The following is a 20,792-nucleotide window of genomic DNA, read 5'->3' on the forward strand; positions in this document are numbered from 1 at the left end:
ATTAAAGGTAAGGACTGTTTCGGACATTAATTATGGAAATAAATGATTTGTTTTGGGTTATTGGGCCTAATTTTTAACGGGCTTAACATAATGAATGAAACGAACCCAACACCGTTCTCAATCTCTTCGTCTCCCTCAGTTGTATACTATTACTTCAAAAACAAAAAGCAAGAAATAAAAATCAAAAGGCTTCTTTCTTCTTCGATCTTTTCCTCTCGCTTCTGGTTTTTATTTCTTGCTGTATTACTTCTACCGAACCAAAGGTTCGATTCGATTCCAAAAACACTAGCTGCTTTCGTTCTAAGATTGGAGAAATTGAAATCGATTGTGGTGTTTTTAGGTTGCGGAATCGTAGATATTGGAACTTCGCACACTAGATAAATCAGCCTTTTCTATTATCAATCAATCAACCTCGAATTCTACTTTTTGTTCGTTTCTAAAGTAAGATTCGAGAAATTGAAATTTAAAGTGATGTTTTAGGTTTTTAGATGTCTTAGAAACCCTAATTTTGAGGAATCGGCCTTTGTTTTAGTTGATTTAGTTATTGACGGTTAGGGTTACGTTTTTTTCTTTTCTTCAGATGGCTCTAAAGGAGCAGCTAAATAAGTTCAACAAACAGCAAGAGAAATGTCAATCTACGCTTTCGAGCATCGCTTCTTCAAGAGAAAGATCGGGGACTTCGTCGAGGCAGAACGTGCCTCTTCCTGCAGCAATCACTCAGAAGAAGCCTGATGCTGCTCCTGTCCAGTTTTCAAAAAACACCGAGCAACTTCAGTATATTAACAGCATTAAAAAATCTCCTGTTGGTGCTCAAATCAAGCGTGTCATTGATCTTCTCTTCGAGGTTTGTGTTTGTGTCCCCCTTTCATATGAGAGCTTATATAAACGAAGTTGGTTTGACTGTTTGCTCTAACAGACAAGGCTAGCCCTAACGCCAGAGCAAATAAAAGAAAGATGTCATGTTGATATGCATTCCAATAAGGCTGTTTTTGATAGTTTGAGGAAGAATCCTAAAGCTCATTATGACGGAAGAAGGTTCTCTTACAAGGTAATATCCTAAAACATTTCATTCAAGGAATATATTTTTAACTTGTTCTCTTTTGTAAAAAGGTTTGCGTGTTTACGATTTTGCTCTGCTGTTACAGGCTACGCACGATGTCAAGGACAAGAGCCAGCTTCGTTCGTTGGTGTATAAATACCCTGATGGGATTGCTGTCGTTGATCTCAAAGACGCTTACCCGAATGTTATGGAGGATTTAAAGGTATTCATTGTTATAATTGAGACTAGACACTAAGATGTGAGTTTTGGAAATATAACTCCATTCGCCTTAGATCCCCTAGGTTTTCTGGTTGGACAATCAATTTAGACAACTTACTGGTTCCTGTCTTAAGTTGTGTTTTCTGCAACAAAAGTTGTAGGATCTAGTGTATTTTGCTAAGCAGATGGAGAAAATATACAGTATGTTGCTTTTTGAAACCCAAGAAACTTATGGGAGTTTTTTTTTTTTTAAATTATCTTGTATTTTGTAGGCTCTGAGTGAATCAAAGGACATCTATTTGTTATCAAATTCACAAGAAGACATTGCGTACCCAAATGATTTCAACTGTGAGATTGCGGTTGATGACGAATTTAAAGTACTATTCCGTGACATAGATATCCCGAGCGACATGCTTGACGTGGAGAAGGATCTGCTGAAGATAGGTTTGAAGCCGGCTACAAACACTGCGGAGAGAAGAGCTGCTGCGCAGATCCATGGCATATCAAATAAATCGAAGGATAAGAAGAAGAAGAAACAAGAAATCAGCAAGAGAACCAAACTCACCAATGCCCATCTTCCCGAGCTCTTCAAGAGCCTTAACGCCAGCAGTTCCCGGAACTGAACCTCGTAAATGGGTTCAAAAATTCAAAATGATCCCGAATTTTTATTAATTAAGAAATATATAACAGTGGAGAGCAAACATATCGTTGTAAGTTGTCATATTGTTGTAATTGTTACGATCACCACATTGGTTAGCAATAAACATTTGTGAGTTGGTCTTTGTTTTAGATATTGCTAATGCTAGCTAAGCAAATATCATCTGATAGCTGAAAAAAATAATCATAAAGAGTTGGCAAAAATACAATCATAAAGAGTTGGCTACTGTAACCGATTTTATAACATTCAGCATTTTTTCTTACAAGCCCTTGAAAACATATCCCTTATGTTCTTTGATCCAGTCTCTACCTTTGCTTGCTTTGTCTGTTTTCCAGGCTTCTTTTTTGCTTTCTCCTAAGAAATGTAACAAGTAACAATTAGTATCTAATAACAAGGAACACCAAAAATATATGGAATTTAGAGCTTTTTGTCTACAGATTTTACATACACACACCTGTAATGAATTTGAGGATGCCGTGGTATTCTCATTTGTAGTAGAAAGATTCTCCATATTTGTTTCTTTCATTGTCGGGTCAACAAACTCCAGTCTGTAAAAGAAACCAGGTATAATTAAAGCTTTTGTAAGGAGTTATGATTCTCTTTTGCTGAGTGATTGAGGATTTCAGATTTTGATTTTAAAAAGTACCCAAGATGGTCATAGAGAAGCTTCAACCAAGGCTCTGTCTTCAGGTACTCTCCCACAATTGAAACGGCATCTACCACTGTACATTAAAGGTAATATCAGTGAAACCCACATTACACCACCTTTTGAAGGGTCAACTTGAAGAAAGGACATGCACCAACACCTCCTAGAGATGCACCATTTCGACAATCAAAACACAAAGTAAAAAGATTCTATTCTACAACTTACATGTTTGCTTCTCATCTTGAGCTGCATAGTTCTTGTCCAATTCTGGTAGTGTCTTCTTTAAACAGTACACCTGCGTTCATTACAGTGCACGCACGTTAAGGATCTAAATAAAACAGATACGAGCTAACCTGCATTCTCTTTCCCTCAAATCCAAACAGAGAGGACAAGAATTATAGAATGTGAAACAACCGGTTAAGAGTGCAGCAGTAGACTCAGATTCTCTTTAGAAGAAGCCAATTCAGAATTTTCACCAAAAAAATATTCGAAAAGACATATAAGCAACAAACATGTCTCATTCCTGAAGCATATGGGGTCTGTGAAACGTAATCAGACCCAAGTATCACTCTTAAATGGTATAAAGAAAAGGCTGCAATAATCATGTTCTGACAAGAGCATATACCTTACAGCTTAACCAAGCTAAAACTTTCGAGTTATCAAGGCGATAGAATTTCATAGATCCAACCTCTGCAAGAAGCGAAGAAAGATAAATGAGGAAATTGAACAACTAGAGATCACCAAGTTCTCCCAGAGTGACGAGAAACAATCCTATTAAATGTATATAAGAAAAAGTAAAAGGTTCTACAAGAAGAAAGACGTAGCAATATGAGAAATCTGGTTCTGTTTAGTAAGTGCAACCATGATTTCAAAAACCAGAGAGCAGCAATTTACCTTGAGTTTGACAAACGATTTCCATACACTTCTCTGCAACTGACAACAATTGTTGATATCCAGGATATCCTTCCAAAAATAAAATCTCATCGAGTTGCCTGAACTTTCCAAGATCTTCACCTTTCTACAGATCGACAATTTAAGAACACAATTAACATTTCCAAGAAATGGAAATCAGACGGGAAATAGTAGTGAACTGAGAAGAGACAGGGAGCATAGAGTGACCTTCATTCTTGCTTCGTCGAAAATAGGCAACAAGATGAAAACAGGATCAACTGGGGTGGCCATATATAAGCTTCCATCTGTAACAAGAAAATAGTCATGAACATAAGGGGAAGGGAATATTTGTACTGATGCAGGCTTGGATAGCATATTACTATGATCAAAATTACTAGGAAGTAAGCCTTTATCTACACCTAATAAGCATCAAGATCAACAGTGGATTTACCTTCAGAAATGTAATCTCCTAGGAGCCAAGAACCATATGATTGCTTAAACCACTGAAGTTCTTGAAGCATCCCATTACTAAAAAGGTAGCATGTTCCATTTTCTGCCATATGAACAACATAGATACCACAAACCACAAAAGATGTTACTTGCTGAATTTCCCCAAACATACACTACATAACAAGCCTGTCCATAATCTACATCCCGTTACCTGATTTTGGATGGCGAAGTTTTAATAGTTCTCCGGGTTTGTTTCCACCACAACCTGAATCTTTTACATATGAAACAAACAAGAAAAAGCGAACATGTTATCTAAAGCAACAAAGACTTCCAAGTATCATAGTCAGGGAAGGATTCCACTGAGATAGCAAATCGAAGGATATAATTCGTTGGAATAGTCAGCACTTCCTTCCTAACCTTTAAAATCATTGATAAACACTAACCAACACCATAATCTTAATCCTAAACCATTTCATAATCTAAGTCATTTTAGGTAAAATCGCAGAGTCATAATTCCAACTGGAGGACAGAAATTATAAATCCTCAGAAGAAAATATGCAAGTAGAAGAGAGAACCTGGAGCGATAAGAACTCGTGTCTTCTCAGCTCCTTCCCACCAAACAGTAGAACTCATCTTCAAAATCGTTATCTTCAAGCTACAATTCTGATACCAAGAGAAGATAAGAACTCGTGTGAAATCGCTACAACAAACTCATTAGAAGACGATACATACTCTTTCCCTAAACCCGAAAGTAAACTTCAACAAAACCGTAAAACTAGAGCTATGCGAGAAAAGATTTAAGATTGCGAAACCCTTAACACCAAATTAGATTATATATACCTTGCAACAAGTGAGCTAAATGATTCAGGACGAAATTTCTCTAAGATATTTCGTCGAACAGTTGGTGTACAATACTGAAACCCAAAAGATTCGGAACAGACGGAGAAACGCGAAAGTGACGATCAAACTCACCCAGATTGGCGCCATTAACAGAAGAAGCGCGCGCGCCTAAATATGGGCCTAAGCCCATAACAAATTGAAAATAAAATATTTGTAAACCGACCCCTAACTTTACAAGAACTGTAAGATAATTCCTCTTATTAATTTTAGTAAACAATACAGCCCCGGAAAGTGAAGAAGCTTCAATGAAGAGTCTCTCTCACAATCTTGATAATAATAACCAGAAAAGAAGAAAAGAGATAACTAGTTTTATAACCACTAGGTGGGTGCCCGCGCTATGCGCAGGTTGTTGTTTCCATTTGTGTTGTTTATTTTTTGGTTTCGTATTTTTGTATTTTGACGTTTATTTTTAGGATGTTTTGTGTATATTTTTAAATTATGTATGTTTAATAGCAGTCGTCTCAACCAATATTTCATACTTTGCAATAGATGCAATAGATGTTTGAGGAGTAGTAGGATACCAATTCCTTCTTCTCGACAACCGCATGAACAACAATATCAAACACCTAATTTTTCAACCGCAACAGTTCCACCTGCAGCAGTTGCAGCAACAACAACTACTACTAAAAGCACTCAAATTCAAAACTACATCATCTGAAGAAGTATGTATAATCCAGATGAAAATAATAAGCAAGAGTCCTCACAAAAACAAACAAACTTCACTAACCAACATCTTGTCTCAATATTTTTAGGCCCTAGGTGAACTAAATTTTTTAGACCTCTTTCACAGTAATTTTTTTTTGTCCCCTTTGTTCAAAGGTTTTGTTCTGAATTTTGGAGTAGACTCTTGGATTTTGCCGCTCCCGCCACCCCCTTGAGCTGGTTAACATCGAGAGGCTTTTGAAAAAATTTGCGAGACTTTTGTATTATGTTATTAATTTAACTTTAGATTGAGAAAGTGAGGTTGCTTCTAATATGCGATGAGGCTAAGTGCATACACCCTAACCAAAAACCCTCAAAGAACCTCAACTGTAACATACCATAGCAATCATATCCAATACTCTGGATCAAGCTATTGTACTAAGAGTTGCTACACAAAAATATCAGATAAAAATGTAGGAAATGAGAATGAATCAATACAATACAAACCACACACAAAAAACTTACAAACAACAAATGGTCAAAGATACACTTAAAAGATGAAACTTTAAGATCGAGCATGTCAGAATTGAGGTTACCTTGAAGACGGGTCTAAATCTATCTTCACCAAGTTTGTGAGTTGGGTGAAAATCTTTGGTCGCAGAAACTAACTTGAAAAGAGACATATTTGGTTTTGCTTCTACTCAAATTACCTCCGTCTCAAAAACTTTTTCTCTGGTTTTGTGATAGAAAATTGACTGACATTGGAAAATCAAAGAGAGATATCCGAAGAAGAGAGAAAGAGGAAATGAGAGAGAGAGAGCCTAAGTCTCCAAATGTATTGTATTTCTACTTCGGGTGAAAATTATGGCAAATCCATTACAATTACGCTCTAGTTTGAGACAATTATAAAGGATATGTTGGTGGTGATACACGGAGTGTCTGTTACAACGTGAACACATCAGCCGCTACTCTCTCTCTCTATATGGGTTGAGGACGAAAAGCATATGGTGTGAAGAAGAAGAGCGAGATTTTTTACCTTTTTTGATTCGGTGTGCCAAAAACTTACGAGTAGAGAAAAGCTGATGTGGAACCGAGAATAATTATCATCGGTTCAAAAATCTGAGCTGTATTAATTGTTATATTTTGATTGGCTAGCTGTTTTAAATTAGGTGTCAGCTTCAGGTTGTTCTAAAATGCTGAGATGGCATGCAGAGGGAGAGAGTTAGCCAACTTTCATATTATAGATTCAAATAGCAGAGATACTACTACATTAAAAACATACAGAGAAATCAAACTATGTACCGGAAAAACATCGGTACTTCTCTGGGAATGTTTTAAACCCAAAAAAAAAAAAGGAAAAACACAAGAACAAAGACAAGAAGCTACTGATTAATACTACTACTACATAAGAATCCAAGAAACACAGCAACAGAGAGTCAATGTTATGACACTCTAAATACTACCCATTACAAAAGACAAAGGTATATTCTAATGCTGCTTGTGTTTACTGTTCTTCTTCTTCTTCTTCAATAATAATAATAACCTTAAGAAAAAGCATCTCATAAAAAGCCAATCTTCAAACTGTACAAAATCAGAGTCTTCTCTCTCCCTCCATAGGTGAAGAAATCCATGTTAAAAATTCCGGATAAAATAGCTTTTTTTTTCTTTTTCAGAGAGAAGTCACTGTTGATGCAGACACGTTCATGAGTAGACACCATCACATAAACTGTACACAACACTGACTGGCTTTTTCGGTGAGCCTTTCCAATAAACTCTCTCAAATTTTCCATTGGATAGAGGACGTGGAACAACAGTTTCTTGGCAGCTTTGTTGCAGTACATTGTCTAGTTCTCCACTTGCTGCTCCAATTAGTCCTGCAATTTTTTTAAATGCAAGATTTAAAACTGTACACAAAGACAAAGAACCGAGAAAATGTTTGGATTTTGTGTTTGTTAATCTATTCACCTAGAAACAAAGGAGATGGTTTGCCGGGTCTGGACTTGTACTCGGGATGGAACTGAGCTCCGATGTAAAATGGATGGTTAGGCAGTTCAATGATCTGTATCATTAAATGTAAGAAATTATAACCAAGAAGATAACAAATTTTCTGTGGTGTAAGGGGTTTAATTATTTGCTTTTACCTCCATTCGCTGACCAGTCTCGTCTTTTCCAGTAAATGTGAGTCCAGAGCTCTCAAAACGTGGAACCATGGCTGGATTCACCTGTAAGAAAACATACTGTTTTAGCTTAAACTGTCTTAAGAGGTAAGTTTTTAGTATAATCTGAAAGCTGCTTAAGTACCTCATATCTGTGTCGGTGTCTTTCATCCACAAAACCTCTGCTCCCATATCTGAAACATTCAAATAAGATATCTGTTAAGCTATATGATGCATCAAGTTGAGACTTTTTAGAGTGGAATAGTACTCTTAGTGCTTACAGTTTTGCTGATTTGGAGTCCTTAGCATGAAAGTAAGTTCTTCTTGAGCCTAACCTCATAGTGCCTCCCATATGCGTTTTAGACCCCTGCTTCAAACAAAAATTACACGAAATCCCGAATTAAAAAGAGAGTGAAGTAATTGAAAAACTCAAAACATAAAATGTGGAAGGGAACAAACCTCAGGCATGAAAATAACACAAGGGTTCTTGGTGTTGGGATCAAGTTCAGTGCTGTTTGCATCTGGAATACCGAGTACGGTTCTTGCAAACTCGATCACAGCAAGCTGCATCCCCAGACAGATACCAAGGTATGGAACTCTGTTTTCTCTGGCATATTTCGCTGCCAGAATCTTTCCTTCTACACCTCTATGGCCAAAACCACCAGGCACAAGAACACCATCAGCACCCTGAAGACAAATTACATAGACCAGATCAACAGAAAGTTCATCTCGACACAAGAAATCAAGATTTATTTGAAATGAAGATAAGGTCAGACCTTGAGTAACTTCCAGGCGGCCTTATATGCATCCGGATTCTGCAGATAGGAATCATTTTGCTTCAGTTTCTTAGGTTTCATAATTTGTCTAAGTGATAGAGCTTAGTGTAAAGTGTAAACATACCTCCTTTTTTACACCTTGTTCAAGATCACTAGCTGAAATCCAATCAATGACAAGTTTCTTGCGCCTAGCCACAGAAGCGTGCAAGAGAGCCTGATCATCAAACACAGGAGTTCCTTTATTAAATACCACAATCGAATCACAATCAAAATGAGATTTGTGGTAGTTGGGTTAGTTCTATCCTGCAAAGGTGTACCTTGTGAATGGAAAGATATGAATCCAAGAGCTCAGTGTATTTCCCAACCACAGCAATTCTTACCTACAAACTCAAAACATAATGTAGTCAGTCACCAGCTGACAACCATTGATAAAAACTAAGCCTGAAATGTCATGGTAGAACCAGAAACACACCGGAACATGCAACTTGTCAGTCATTTTAGCCATCAAAGACCATTCCTCTAATGCAGGCTCCTTTGCAACTCTGTATATGAAAATATAACACAATGACTCCCACAAGAATCAGGATTTAAATGAATGAAGCAATCTTTCTGAGAATATGAGTATGCGAGACTTACCCTTTAAGGTTCAAGACACGCAAAATTGCCTCGTGTGCCTTTTGTTCCTGCTCAAAACAAATTGAAATGTAAAGACATTGGTGATGAGAACTATTTGCTGAAACCAGGGTGGATGAGAAAGTTACTCACTTTGAGAAGCAATGGGATGTGCCAAATGTTGGGACAATCGTAGAGAGTGACAACGTTTTCCATCTGCAAATGAAGTATAAATTATTAACAATGTTTATATGTGCAAAGAGAAAGATTAAGTCTTGTTTTGCAAATAATACATACCGGGACATGGCAAAACTGAGAGAGTTTAGCCTTCACATTATCTTCAAGTGGCTACAAAATCAAGTTCAATATAAGAACTTAGAGCCACGATAGAAGAAGAAGAAACGTTATCAAAAACAACAAAAATTACAAGGATGAAACCTGTGTGCTTCGGCAAGCCAAGATATGAGGGCTCAAGCCAAGACCTCTCAAGTCTCGAACGCTGTGTTGTGTTGGTTTAGTCTTCTGTAAGCAATTAGATATTGTTAGGACAACGACAAATCCAAACAGATCAAACAAAAACTTTAAAAGCCAAGAAACTTGCCTGTTCACCAACAACATTCAATACAGGCACAAGACTGACATGGATCAAGCAAAAGTTTTCAGATCCTGATAAATAAATAAAACATCATCATTAGACTTTGACATTTTTCACTGTTATACTCTCAATGAACACATACACAGTAACACAGACACAAATAATGTCTTACCCACGCGATAGGAGAACTGCCCAAGAGCTTCAATAAAAGGCATAGACTCTATATCTCCTACAAAAATTCAAAGAGTAGCTCCATATTGTTAGAAAAAAAACAGAAAAAAACCTGACACTGAGTTAACAAAAGTCTCTACTGAAAAAAATACCAATTGTGCCTCCAAGTTCAATGACACAAACATCAGCTGGACCTGACTGTCCATCAACTGGAATCTGAGCTGCACGCTCAATCCAGTCTTGAATAGCCTCAGTGATATGAGGAACAACCTACATAACCCAAAAAGGAATCTCAATAAAACTTCATCTCTCACTTTCTCTATCACAGGGGAATTTCATCAAACACATGGTCTACGTATATCATCAATCTTGTTTTTTTTTGCTAGTTACCTGAACAGTCTTCCCAAGATAATCTCCTCTCCTCTCTTTCTCAAGCACATGCTGTTCACAAATTTCAAACGTGTAAAGTTCGTTTCTCACAAAGTTCAAATTTTGATTCCCCAAAGAGGGCAAAGACACAAACCTTGTAAACTTTTCCAGTAGTTATGTTGTTTTCACGTGTCAGCTTGATATCCATGAACCTCTCATAGTTCCCAAGATCAAGATCAACCTTTTTATTAACAACACACAGAAATTAAAATTAAAAAAAAAAAATTGGTTGTTGACTATAACAGTTATTTTATAAAAGAAACAGAGCAATATTGGTGAAAAGGTATATGTATACCTCGCCACCATCGTCCAAGACGTAAACTTCACCATGCTCAATAGGTGACATGGTCCCAGCATCAATGTTTAAGTAAGGATCTGCAAAAAAAATTCACATGGCCTTATTAAAAATCAGTGATTTGTATAGTAACTAAACAAAAATATTCCAACTTTTTCTGAAAATATCATGAAACTTTCAACAGGGTTTTTAATAGAGAAATTAGAAAAAAAAAAAAAAAAAAAAAAAGAAAGATTAAATCTTTGGTAATTCTAAAGATCTTTTAAAAACTTTTTGTTTGTAGAAGAAGGAAAAAAAACTCCTTTTTCATGTTTATTGTGTACCACTGGGGCCAAAAAAATCAAATCTGAAACTTTTCTTTTTCTCAAGTTGGTTGAAAACAAATCAAAAGAAAAAAAGCAAAAGTGAAAAGAAAGAGGAACGAACTTTGCGTGAGAAAAAAAAAATGGAGACAAGTTCGTTTTACATGAAGGAATTGACAGGTATATGGTTTCAGTTGTTAGGTAAAAAGAAGAGAAAGAAGAAAAAGACCGATTTTAATGGCGGTGACACGGAAGCCACACGATTTGAGAATGAGTCCGATGCTACTTGCTGTGACTCCTTTTCCGAGTCCACTCACTACTCCTCCTGAAACCACAACATACTTCATCTTCTTCCCTTCCTTACTGTTTCCTTAACCACCCACTACTTCGTCTTCAATATGACTTTTCTCAACTCAGTTTCCTGCAAAAACAAGAAGAAAAAAACATACCTTTCTAAGCAAAAGAGAGACTAAAAGAAAAAGAAAAAACAGAGCATAGGAACAGAGTAAAAAACAGAGAATAGCTTTGTGTTTGTTTTCAACGGTCCTAGAACTCAAATTATTATTACAAAACCTGTTTCATTTACATGTCTTGATTAATTTTACTGTTATACAGAATCTGTCCCAACCGCAGTAGTAAGTAGCAAAAGGACTGAGGAAGTCTCACAGTGAGTCTTTTTTTAAGCCAAAAGAGAAACAGAGGACCAAAGACAAGAAGAATCTTAGTTCTTGAGTTTTTGTGTGTTAGGGAGTTGAAAAAGTGTAGAGAAAAAAATCAAGTAGATGAGATATTTTTAGGGAACTAGAGAGACACTTACCTAATCTTTTATGAAACGAGAAATGAAAGTAGAGAGAGATATAAATCCAAATGTGAAGTGAATTGAATGAGAGATGGTGAAGGGGCCTTTTTATAAGGGGAAGCAAGTTAGCATCGGACTCACCTTTGAACAGAAGATATATGACTCCTCTCCTTCAGTATTTTAATTAGCAATTAAAAAAATTCTTAAACTAATCTTTTAATTTTATTACTGTTATTTTATTCATTATAGACAAAAAAGAAAAAAGACAAAAAATCTACTAGTATTACACAGTGTTAACATTTCTGGAGCTACTCTTTGATTATGACTATATGCTTCTCTTTCCTAACTAAAATGCGCAGATTTTCAAATCTAATCGTTTTTTTTTTTTTTTTTGTCTTGAAGATGATTTGTTAAAATAGAGTATACTGTTTAGTAATAAGTTAAAAACATAAACAATATAGATGAAAATGGATAATGAAAAGTTCTTTTTTCTTTCTAATATATACTGTTTCAGTCAAATTTACTATGGCATATCTTTTACCTACTACAACATAGATCTGGTAGATAATTCTTATCTAGCTTTAAGAAACACACTATCATTATAAAAATAACATCTTCCAAGATAAAATTGTATGAAAACCTATAAGTTATATTGTATAAAATAAAAGATTCTGTTAACTTTTTTTGTTATTTTTTTTAATAATCATGGGTTATAAACTCTAACTAATAAGCAACTAGTTACTAATCCAAGGTAGACCGTGGACTGAACATTTTATTTGAAGAAAAAATAAAATAGTTTTATCTGTTATTTTGTTATTCATAATCTTTAAAAATATATGATTTTTATTTTTTCTTTTACTTTTTGCTATCACCCTAAAAACTGTATAAAATCAGATTATATTTATAATCTTATATCAGAAGATAATCTTAGTTGTTTAACCGAATAGATATTTCTAAATCTTTTTTTTTGCAACAAATTTAATAAACTAATATTTTGTCTACTCTAATTAAATTGTCTTAATTATCCTTAATAATCATATTTTTTGTAGTATTTCTAATGGCATTCTAATGTAATTTTTTTACATTTTTAATATTATTTTTATAAATGTACTTCTCAATTAATATAGTAGGATGAATAATTTGGTTCATGTCTTTTTACTTTTTTTTTTTTTTTTTTATCTACAATGTTTTTACACATCCATTTCCAATTTGGATAATCTAACATGCTCCTTGAAAATGAAGGCGAAAACATCACATCATAATCAAAACAACGCTACACAAAACGAACTATTTAGAATGAATTGTGTACATCATGTAAACCAAACTTTGATAATTGATACCAATGTATAGATCATTTGTTTTTCAACTTAAAAAATGAAAATAATAGGTATATTAGTTCATCTTCAGACTATATTCTGTTTTTCCGTGTCGGATCCTACGGATACGGGACTTATAGAGCCCTGTGAACCGCAATTTCAGCAACGGTATTAACTAATGCATGCGGTCGTTCCTTTTTTTATTCTACGACTACGAGTGACTTCTTGTTACTCTTTGTGCTATTATTATGGGTCCTGGACAATCATCGCCTAGTAAGTAACGATATTTCAACTATGAAACTGATGAAGTATGTATATTATCGTAACGACTTTTTTTAAAAAACATGATAAACAGTTTCATTATTGCATTTGTTTTGAAATAGCCCACGGTCTATTGTTAGTAGTAGCTTCTAAGTTTGTTTATCATGAAATCCATGAATCGTAGTTATTTGCAAAGTTGAAATCATTTGATAATGTAAGTTTTATTTATTTTTAAGCTACCGTAATTGCATTGTGAATAAAAACATACTAGTAATTGGATATCGTTACAAACCCTTTATATTAACTGTGTGATCTTTGTGGCCGATGTATACTTGTGGTCTAAGCCTTAATTCATGGTAATTGGTGAAAATTATTCAACGACCACTGTCCACTGTATTAGTAGTAGCTAATTTACTGTGAATTTATTGGTAAATTACTCAACGAACACCTTGGATTCTTAAGGATATTATTTTGATTGTAAATAATTTTTATTATGTACTTTTATTTAACTTACTACTGTACATTGAAGATGTGACAAAAATATGTCACATGTACAATCAATATTTCCTGTTGAAAGACAGTTTAAATGGTATCATATTATTCCGTCGTCCTCAAAACAATTGACCAAATGAGAAAAATTATATTCTAATACATACTAATAAAAAATCGATAAATAACCTGAAAACTATGAACTATGATTTTGATTAGTAATTTTTCACCGCTACACTACAGAGTCTACCACTTTGATAATAATTAATAACTAAAATGATATAAAAACATAGCTAACGTGTTATCTTCAATTTTTGAAATAATTATCGTAACCTATTTTTTATATAATAATTTTGTTTTATTCCGTAACAAGTTAAACAAGTTTGTGTTACCATTGAATTTTATGTTTAATGCTAAGTGTCAACTAAACTTCACCGTTTACAAAATATAACGAATAAGAAACGAGACTGCATTAAATAGAAAGTTTAAAACAGGGACTACTTATGTATAGTGCTAACGGTTTAAGTGTCAACTAACTATATAAAAACGAACAAAATGTACAAAACAAATAAAACGAATAAGAAACGAAAGCATTAAAGAGAGCATAGAATAATGTAGTAACCAGCGGCAGTTATGGTATTTTAGAGTCGCAAAATGATCATATGGGTCCACATGCATCCGATCTCGTTGTGCTTATCAATGAAATTTCATTATCAAAGTAAATGCCTACCAAATTTTATGTAAATTTATAGTAATAACTATTTGAATACATTTACCAATTTCATTTTTTGAATAAATAAATAAATATTTGGTCAAGAGCTGATGACCTAAGGCAAAATAACTACGGATCAAACCGGAAGTTATATGCTGTCTCTAAACTTTTTATACAAAGAGTTTAAAATGATTTCCCCTAAATTTGTCACACTCGTTTTATAACAAAAGAATATCACTTTGGCAGGTTATATAAAACAAGTCTATGAATCAAAAGTTCCATTTTTTTCTTCTTATGGTTTGAGACTATCTATATATACATTTTTTAAATACATTTTGGGTTCTATCTTTTTATTTGTATTTATTTAAAAACTTATTTACAAAATTAATTCCTAGAGGCGATGACTTACGAACTAAAGCTGATGCATTGTATTATTTACTTAGTTAACGAATAACTTACGAATCAGAGACGATGCAATGTATAGGATACCAAGCTCGATTATTCTCCATTGTATTGTAGTTTAACACTCAAATTTCTTTTATTAACCCGACAATCTAAGCTCATATTTAATTAAATAAATTTTGTATTAATTTTTTTCATTTAGAATGTTATTATATAAATTTTGGTTTTCAAAGTTAGTAATTCATGTGATCGCGACAGGTGTCAATTTTAACAATTTTTTTTTGTCATGTGTTATACAAAAACTTTGTTTTAACATATTTGTAAATTATAAGAAATTAAAAGTTTAAACAATTTAATAAAAAAAAGGATTGTTCATATATGTATATAAAAAATAATACTAATTCTAATTTTAAATTACTAATTTTATAAGAAAAAGAATTAAGAAAATTATACAATTAATTACTATAATATTATAATTAATAAATTATACTGTCAACTATTAATTCTAAATAGAAAAGGAGTTTAGATACTCACTTTTACATAAACAAATGATTTTTTTTTTCCACAAATTGAAATATATTGATTAAGGCAAATCATTACATAGAGAGATCCTTAGCCATATTGGCTTTGATACAGTGTAAGAATAATAATCAGAAGTCATACAACCAAATTTTGCTAAATTATCTACAACTCTATTACATTCTCTTTTTGTAAAAATAAAGGTAACTTTGTTCAATTTAGTTGACCAGAGCCTTATATCAAGAAGTAAATTTGTTAATGAAGCATTCTGTGTCTGACCATTGACTAACTTGATTAGCACTTCACAATCTCCTTCAAAAACCACCGTTTGATATCCTCGTATCCAAGCTTGCTGGAGTGCAACTAAAAGGCCTTTAGTCTCAGCTTCTAATGGTGATCCTGCATTATCCATTCTTGTAGCTCCCCAGGCTTTGGCTTCCCCTTGGTGATCCCTAAAAATCCATCCACCTGTCGCCTGCTGTGTATTGCTGTCATAACTTGCATCAAAATTGCATCTCATTGTCAGATATTCTGGAGGTAACCAGGATATGTTAATCGTCCGTGATAAAGGGGTCTTTCGTACGGGTAGGCTATTATTGTTGATCCATTCCTTTGTATCTGATTTCGCCTGCAAAACCGTTTTGGTCGCACTTTCACGAAAGTTAGTAAAGACTTGGTCATTTCTTACCTTCCAGATACGCTACAACAGTACAAAAGGCAGAGTAGCATTAAAAATATTACTACTTCCTGTAGAGAATGAAATCAGTTGTGTGACTGTATCCTCCACAGTTGTAGGGATGTTATTAATGTTTAAAGAAAGAGTTGCTGAAAATCTCCACGCCGATTGTGCAAACGGGCACGAGAACAATGCATGGTGGATGGATTCCTCTGTTCGATGGCATCTTGGACATAGAATATCAATGTTCATGCCTCGTGTTCTCAATCTTTCTCTAGTTGGTAAGGCTCGTGAAATTATACGCCAGAGAAAGTGTTTGATCTTTGGTAGAAGTGGTAGTTTCCAGATTTTGTTTTTCAACTCAACTGATCCATGTGGTATGTTTGGTATTGCCCCTGGGTCAAAAGGAAAGTGGGTAGTAAACCAGTAGCCTGATTTAACCGAATAACTACCTAAACGTGTATAGTTCCAGATGAGTTTATCTGGTTGTTCTGCCTGGACATTAACAAATGATTATTAATATTTTTTTGCACTAAAGAGAGTCTTTATATTAGTTAACTCAACTAAGCTTTATTCTTAATTTAGGATTTACATTTTAACTTTTAAGTCATCGTTTACTAGAAAAGATGATTTTTGTTTTGGAAAAATGTGTTCATCTGCTACTTTTTGAGAAAGAGATCTACACTGATAACTCAAGAAGCCAGTTTTACTGGATACTGTGTTCGTGAGTTTGCTGTTGTGCCAAGATATCAATTCTAAGACCATGCTTTAAAAATTAAACACTCTCTTTCGAATTGTCTTTTTTGTTGTTGTTAAAATTCAATTTGTGTCTCTTTAATTCTGTAGTTAACTACATATGATTGTGTTCATAGATGTTGCTATGTAGTTGATTTGCATTGCCACAATCAACATTCTCCCAGGCAGTAATGTTGAAGAGAAGAAAAAAGCAAAATTGGGATGTCACTCATTAGATGGATTATAGTTTTTTTAGCCGTCGGTAATGTAAATGTTATTTTTTTAGGTAGAATTCGTTAAAGTAAACTTATAATTATTTTTTTAATATATTCCAAAATTGAGGGGAAAAACATATGAGGATAAGATATGAAATAATTATTATATTTTTTTTTAACAGACATCTGCTGAAGATAATGTTGATTGTGTTGATGTATATAACCAACCGCCGTTTGATCATGATCTTTTAAAAAATCACAAGATTCAGGTTAATTATTTTTCTATCATTTTATTTAGTAAACTTATTATATAAACTTTAGTTTCCAAAGTTAATAATTCATATAATCGCGACATGTGTCAAGTATATCAATATTATTTTGGCATTTGTGAAAAGAAAATTTATTTAACAATTACAGAAAAAAATAAAAAATAAACTTAAAAATAAAAGGATTACAGTTAATATTTTTGAAAAGTATATAAAACCAAAAGTAATCTATTATGTCACTAATTCTAATAGGAAAGTCATCGATTAAATTACTAATTCAATAGGAAAATATGTGCAATTAATAAGGAAAATATTTGCAATTTTATTACAATTATTATTTATTATAATCATATAGTAAAAAAAAATTATACAGAAAAGTGATTAAAGTATAAAAAGGTTAAATGTGTTGAACTTAGTGATTAACGTAATATAAGAAAAATAAGATAATTAAAATAAGAAATTAATGTAATTTTCTTAAGTTTTTTCAGTTTGTTAATGATTTGATAGCGTATTCAATATTATGTTATTATATAAAATTTGGTTTTCAAAGTTAGTAACTTATGTGATCGCGACACATGCCAATTTTAACAATCAAATTTTTTGTCATGTGTTATACAAAAACTTTATTTTAACATATTTGTAAATTATACAAAATTAAAAATTTCAACAATTTAATAAATAGAAAAGATAGTTCATATATGTATATAAAAAATAATACTAATTCTAATTTTAAATTACTAATTCTATAAGAAAAAGAATTAAGAAAATTATACAATTAGTTACTATAATACTATAATTAAATAAATTATACTGTCAATTACTAGTTCTAAGAGAAAAAGGATAGTAGATACTCACTTTTACATAAACAAATAATTTTTTCATAATAACGTCTTTAAATTTTTGATTAATTTATAATAATATTAGTATAGTTTTATTTAAAATTAGTTGGACAAGTAGTAAAACTATTACATATGAGATTACAAAATATGAAAAATATATATTTAAGATATTGTTACTTTTTCAAATATGAGATAAAATTAGTTTTCAGTTTTTTCTTTGAGAATTATGTTTTATTAATTTTAGTTGTTTTAAAAAATATTAAGTAAGGTATAGATTTGATATATTGCACATTTTTTTATATGAAAATTATAAATGTTACTCATTGGGATTGAGTGCATAAAATTAGATTTTAATTTTATTATTATGTAATATACAAAGAAATTGTATTGCAAGATGGAGTGTGTGAACTTTAAACTTGGTTATAAAAAAATCAAATGAAATAAAATTAATATTTTAAATACAATTTATAGTTTCACATATTTTTCTTATATCTGCATTAATACGCGGGCCTAATCTAGTTAAAAGTTTAGAAGATTAACACTTATGCATTGATTTTTAGTGAATCTTAATTAGTGCAAAGAAGTACAATTATTTGAAATGTGTTAATAATTAAAGAAATTTATATGTTTGTATACCATGTTTCAACCACTGATGAAATGTTTTTTTTTATATGTTATATAGCAAATGATGTAGTTGTGAATTAGCATTTCATGTTTAACAATAATTTATTATTCACTAGATAAGGGCCCGCACCTCTTGCGGGTTTTAGAATTGTTGAAGAAAATAAATCTTTAATCTTTTTTTTTCGTCTAAAGGATTTCATTCATATAGTTCTTCAAGTTAAATTACAGAGAGCTGGCAAGGAAAACAATCCTTCCAGAGATTAAAGCCGGCGAGTTCATGAATACTCCCGGAGACTTAAGGCCAAACAAGGCGAGCGAAGGGGAAACAACCCAGACAGACAGACTACATAAACATCCATTCTTTACTTCCCGGAACAGAAACAAGAGATCCAAAAAAAGAAAAATAAAGCCTAAAACTTATGAAAACAATTAAGACAGATCTGAGAGAAGAGAAAACACATAACGAATCAACTTGCAAGAATCTCCTTTACCACAAATTAGAACCGGTTGAGCATGCCGTGTGACCCTTTATGTTGCTTCACGAAGGAGCTACCAGGTGCGGCGAGACACTACCACCGCCTAGAGACCATTTAGGATGAAAGACTCTTTAGAAGCAGGAAGGAGATCTCGATCTGCGTTGGTGAAGAATCTTCATCAGAAGCAGAGAAGGATCAGTTTGAGACTGCCTCAGCCATGAACCGGCCAGATGTGAAGCCAAACTTGACGGAGAGTAAAGGCCAAGAAGCTGAACCCAAGGTTAGGAAGATCTAAGCTTAAAATTCTAGATCTGAAAATTCTAGATCTGTATGCCGTTGGAAGAAAACAAGATGGATGAGCCGATTAAAGAAAGAACAAAAGGGGAACTAAAGAGAGAAACCTGACTCCGGTGCTGAAGAAGCCACCGGAGTCGGTCAAACCTTAACGGCGGCGGTTTTTGGTTAGAGAGAAGGGAGAGGGTTTTTAGGTTTTTTAGAGAGAGAGAAAAAGAATAAATCTTAAATCTTAAACAAATTTTTAAAACTATAAAAAGAAATTTTATTTCATGAATTAAATATATGTAAATAATTTTAGTTAGAGAAAAAATCATATTTGTATTTATCTTCATACATTTATTATATTTATATATTTTTAATATATTATAACAATTATTACAATAGTTTAAAGCTAAATTATATCCCACCAAAACTTTTACCAAATACTCATCATTAAGAATATTATTATTGTCAAATTTTAAAAACGTTTCACAACTTATTCACAAAATATTTTACATGCAAGTAATTCATCAAAACAACATCTAATAAAGCATGTACAATTTTACTCTATGTTTTACCATTAAAAATACTTGCTTACATCCAAAATTAATTTATTGTTAAAGTATGCTCTTTATCACCACCTATAAAATATATTCTGAACAAACTTGTAACATCCGCGAACCGAAATCCCGGTTTAGAGGATTGCATCAGTCGATGCATATAGTGCATCGGTCGATGCAGGTTCAGTTATTCTGCGTTTTGACTTAAGTCAAACGCTGCGTTTGGGGTTAGGAAACCCTTAAGTCGTGTTTTTGTCTCATTCGACGGATTTGGCCGTTTTTGAGAGAAAACAAAAGAGAGAAAAGTTCCCTAAGTGTTCTTGAGTGTTCTTGGTGATTTGTGGAGATTTGAGGCTGTTCCTGTAGAGATCTGTAGCTGTGATCGTTGTAGGAGCTTCTTAGGGAGCGTTGTTTTGCTTGTTTAAGGTTCATAATCTTCTTGGCAAAGGTAAGTGCATGACCATGGCTTATCTAAGCTAGAGATCTCTCTGATTTGCTTGTTATGTGTTGTTAGGCTTGTTAGATGGATATTTGGGATGTTAGGAAGCTTTCTTGTTGCTTGGGATCGAGTTTTGTGGTTGTAGGAACGAAGATCCAGCGAGAAGCTTTGGGGAAAACACGATGCTCGGCATTGCATCGGTCGACGCACTTTGTGCGTCAGTCGATGCAAGTGCAAGGACGGCACGTAAAACCTAGGGTTTTCGTGTTATGTCGAGCATGAGTCGGTCGATGCAGTGTGAGTGTCGATCGATGCAAGTGCATCTAGCATCGGTCGATGCAACCTTATGTCGGTCGATGCAGACCCATCTTGTGTCGGTCGATGCATGTTGGTGTCAGTCGATGCAT

The 20,792-nt window shown here is 33.4% G+C and overlaps 4 protein-coding genes across 10 annotated transcripts; 1 reads left to right on the forward strand and 3 right to left on the reverse strand.

The window, feature by feature from the left end:
- The first annotated feature begins 128 nt into the window (after positions 1–128).
- Positions 129–2,047, forward strand: LOC104731499 (transcription initiation factor IIE subunit beta). 3 transcript variants are annotated; one of them, XM_010450890.3, is made up of 6 exons: positions 155–263; positions 341–441; positions 581–844; positions 917–1,048; positions 1,146–1,262; positions 1,531–2,047. In XM_010450890.3, exons 3-6 carry the CDS (start codon positions 581–583, stop codon positions 1,879–1,881), a joined length of 864 nt encoding a protein of 287 aa, XP_010449192.1. In that variant the 5' UTR covers positions 155–263; positions 341–441; the 3' UTR covers positions 1,882–2,047. The 3 variants fall into 3 exon arrangements, with proteins under 3 accessions (XP_010449191.1, XP_010449190.1, XP_010449192.1); XM_010450889.3 differs by having other exon boundaries at positions 129–441; XM_010450888.3 differs by lacking the exon at positions 341–441 and having other exon boundaries at positions 141–263.
- Positions 2,048–2,065: 18 nt separating this feature from the next.
- Positions 2,066–4,905, reverse strand: LOC104731498 (uncharacterized). Of its 2 annotated transcripts, none has more exons than XM_010450886.3 (11): positions 4,744–4,905; positions 4,479–4,566; positions 4,115–4,174; positions 3,905–4,006; positions 3,682–3,758; positions 3,457–3,580; positions 3,188–3,252; positions 2,788–2,857; positions 2,563–2,638; positions 2,371–2,464; positions 2,066–2,270 (listed from the first exon to the last, which is right to left on the reverse strand). In XM_010450886.3, the coding sequence occupies exons 2-11, from the start codon at positions 4,534–4,536 to the stop codon at positions 2,163–2,165; spliced, it is 834 nt and encodes a 277-aa protein (XP_010449188.1). In that variant the 5' UTR covers positions 4,537–4,566; positions 4,744–4,905; the 3' UTR covers positions 2,066–2,162. The 2 variants fall into 2 exon arrangements, with proteins under 2 accessions (XP_010449188.1, XP_010449189.1); XM_010450887.3 differs by having other exon boundaries at positions 4,115–4,168; positions 4,744–4,885.
- A 1,762-nt stretch (positions 4,906–6,667) lies between these two features.
- Positions 6,668–11,731, reverse strand: LOC104731500 (uncharacterized). Of its 4 annotated transcripts, none has more exons than XM_087478395.1 (23): positions 11,599–11,729; positions 11,368–11,454; positions 11,011–11,202; positions 10,480–10,559; positions 10,279–10,365; positions 10,146–10,196; positions 9,908–10,025; positions 9,757–9,813; positions 9,591–9,655; positions 9,428–9,511; positions 9,287–9,337; positions 9,143–9,205; positions 9,014–9,060; positions 8,850–8,919; positions 8,695–8,757; positions 8,502–8,591; positions 8,378–8,416; positions 8,061–8,288; positions 7,883–7,968; positions 7,747–7,795; positions 7,587–7,667; positions 7,411–7,504; positions 6,668–7,319 (listed from the first exon to the last, which is right to left on the reverse strand). In XM_087478395.1, the coding sequence occupies exons 3-23, from the start codon at positions 11,126–11,128 to the stop codon at positions 7,147–7,149; spliced, it is 1,794 nt and encodes a 597-aa protein (XP_087334521.1). In that variant the 5' UTR covers positions 11,129–11,202; positions 11,368–11,454; positions 11,599–11,729; the 3' UTR covers positions 6,668–7,146. The 4 variants fall into 4 exon arrangements, with proteins under 4 accessions (XP_087334521.1, XP_010449195.1, XP_010449193.1 ...); XM_010450893.3 differs by having other exon boundaries at positions 11,355–11,454; positions 11,599–11,702; XM_010450891.3 differs by lacking the exon at positions 11,368–11,454 and having other exon boundaries at positions 11,599–11,731.
- A 3,612-nt stretch (positions 11,732–15,343) lies between these two features.
- Positions 15,344–15,799, reverse strand: LOC147930424 (uncharacterized). The gene has a single exon (XM_087476866.1). The coding sequence runs from the start codon at positions 15,797–15,799 to the stop codon at positions 15,344–15,346; it is 456 nt and encodes a 151-aa protein (XP_087332992.1).
- Between the last annotated feature and the right edge of the window lie 4,993 nt (positions 15,800–20,792).

The sequence above is a fragment of the Camelina sativa genome, chromosome 12 (assembly GCF_030686135.1).
Source record: "Camelina sativa cultivar CO46 ecotype springtype chromosome 12, ASM3068613v1".
NCBI lineage: Eukaryota > Viridiplantae > Streptophyta > Magnoliopsida > Brassicales > Brassicaceae > Camelina > Camelina sativa.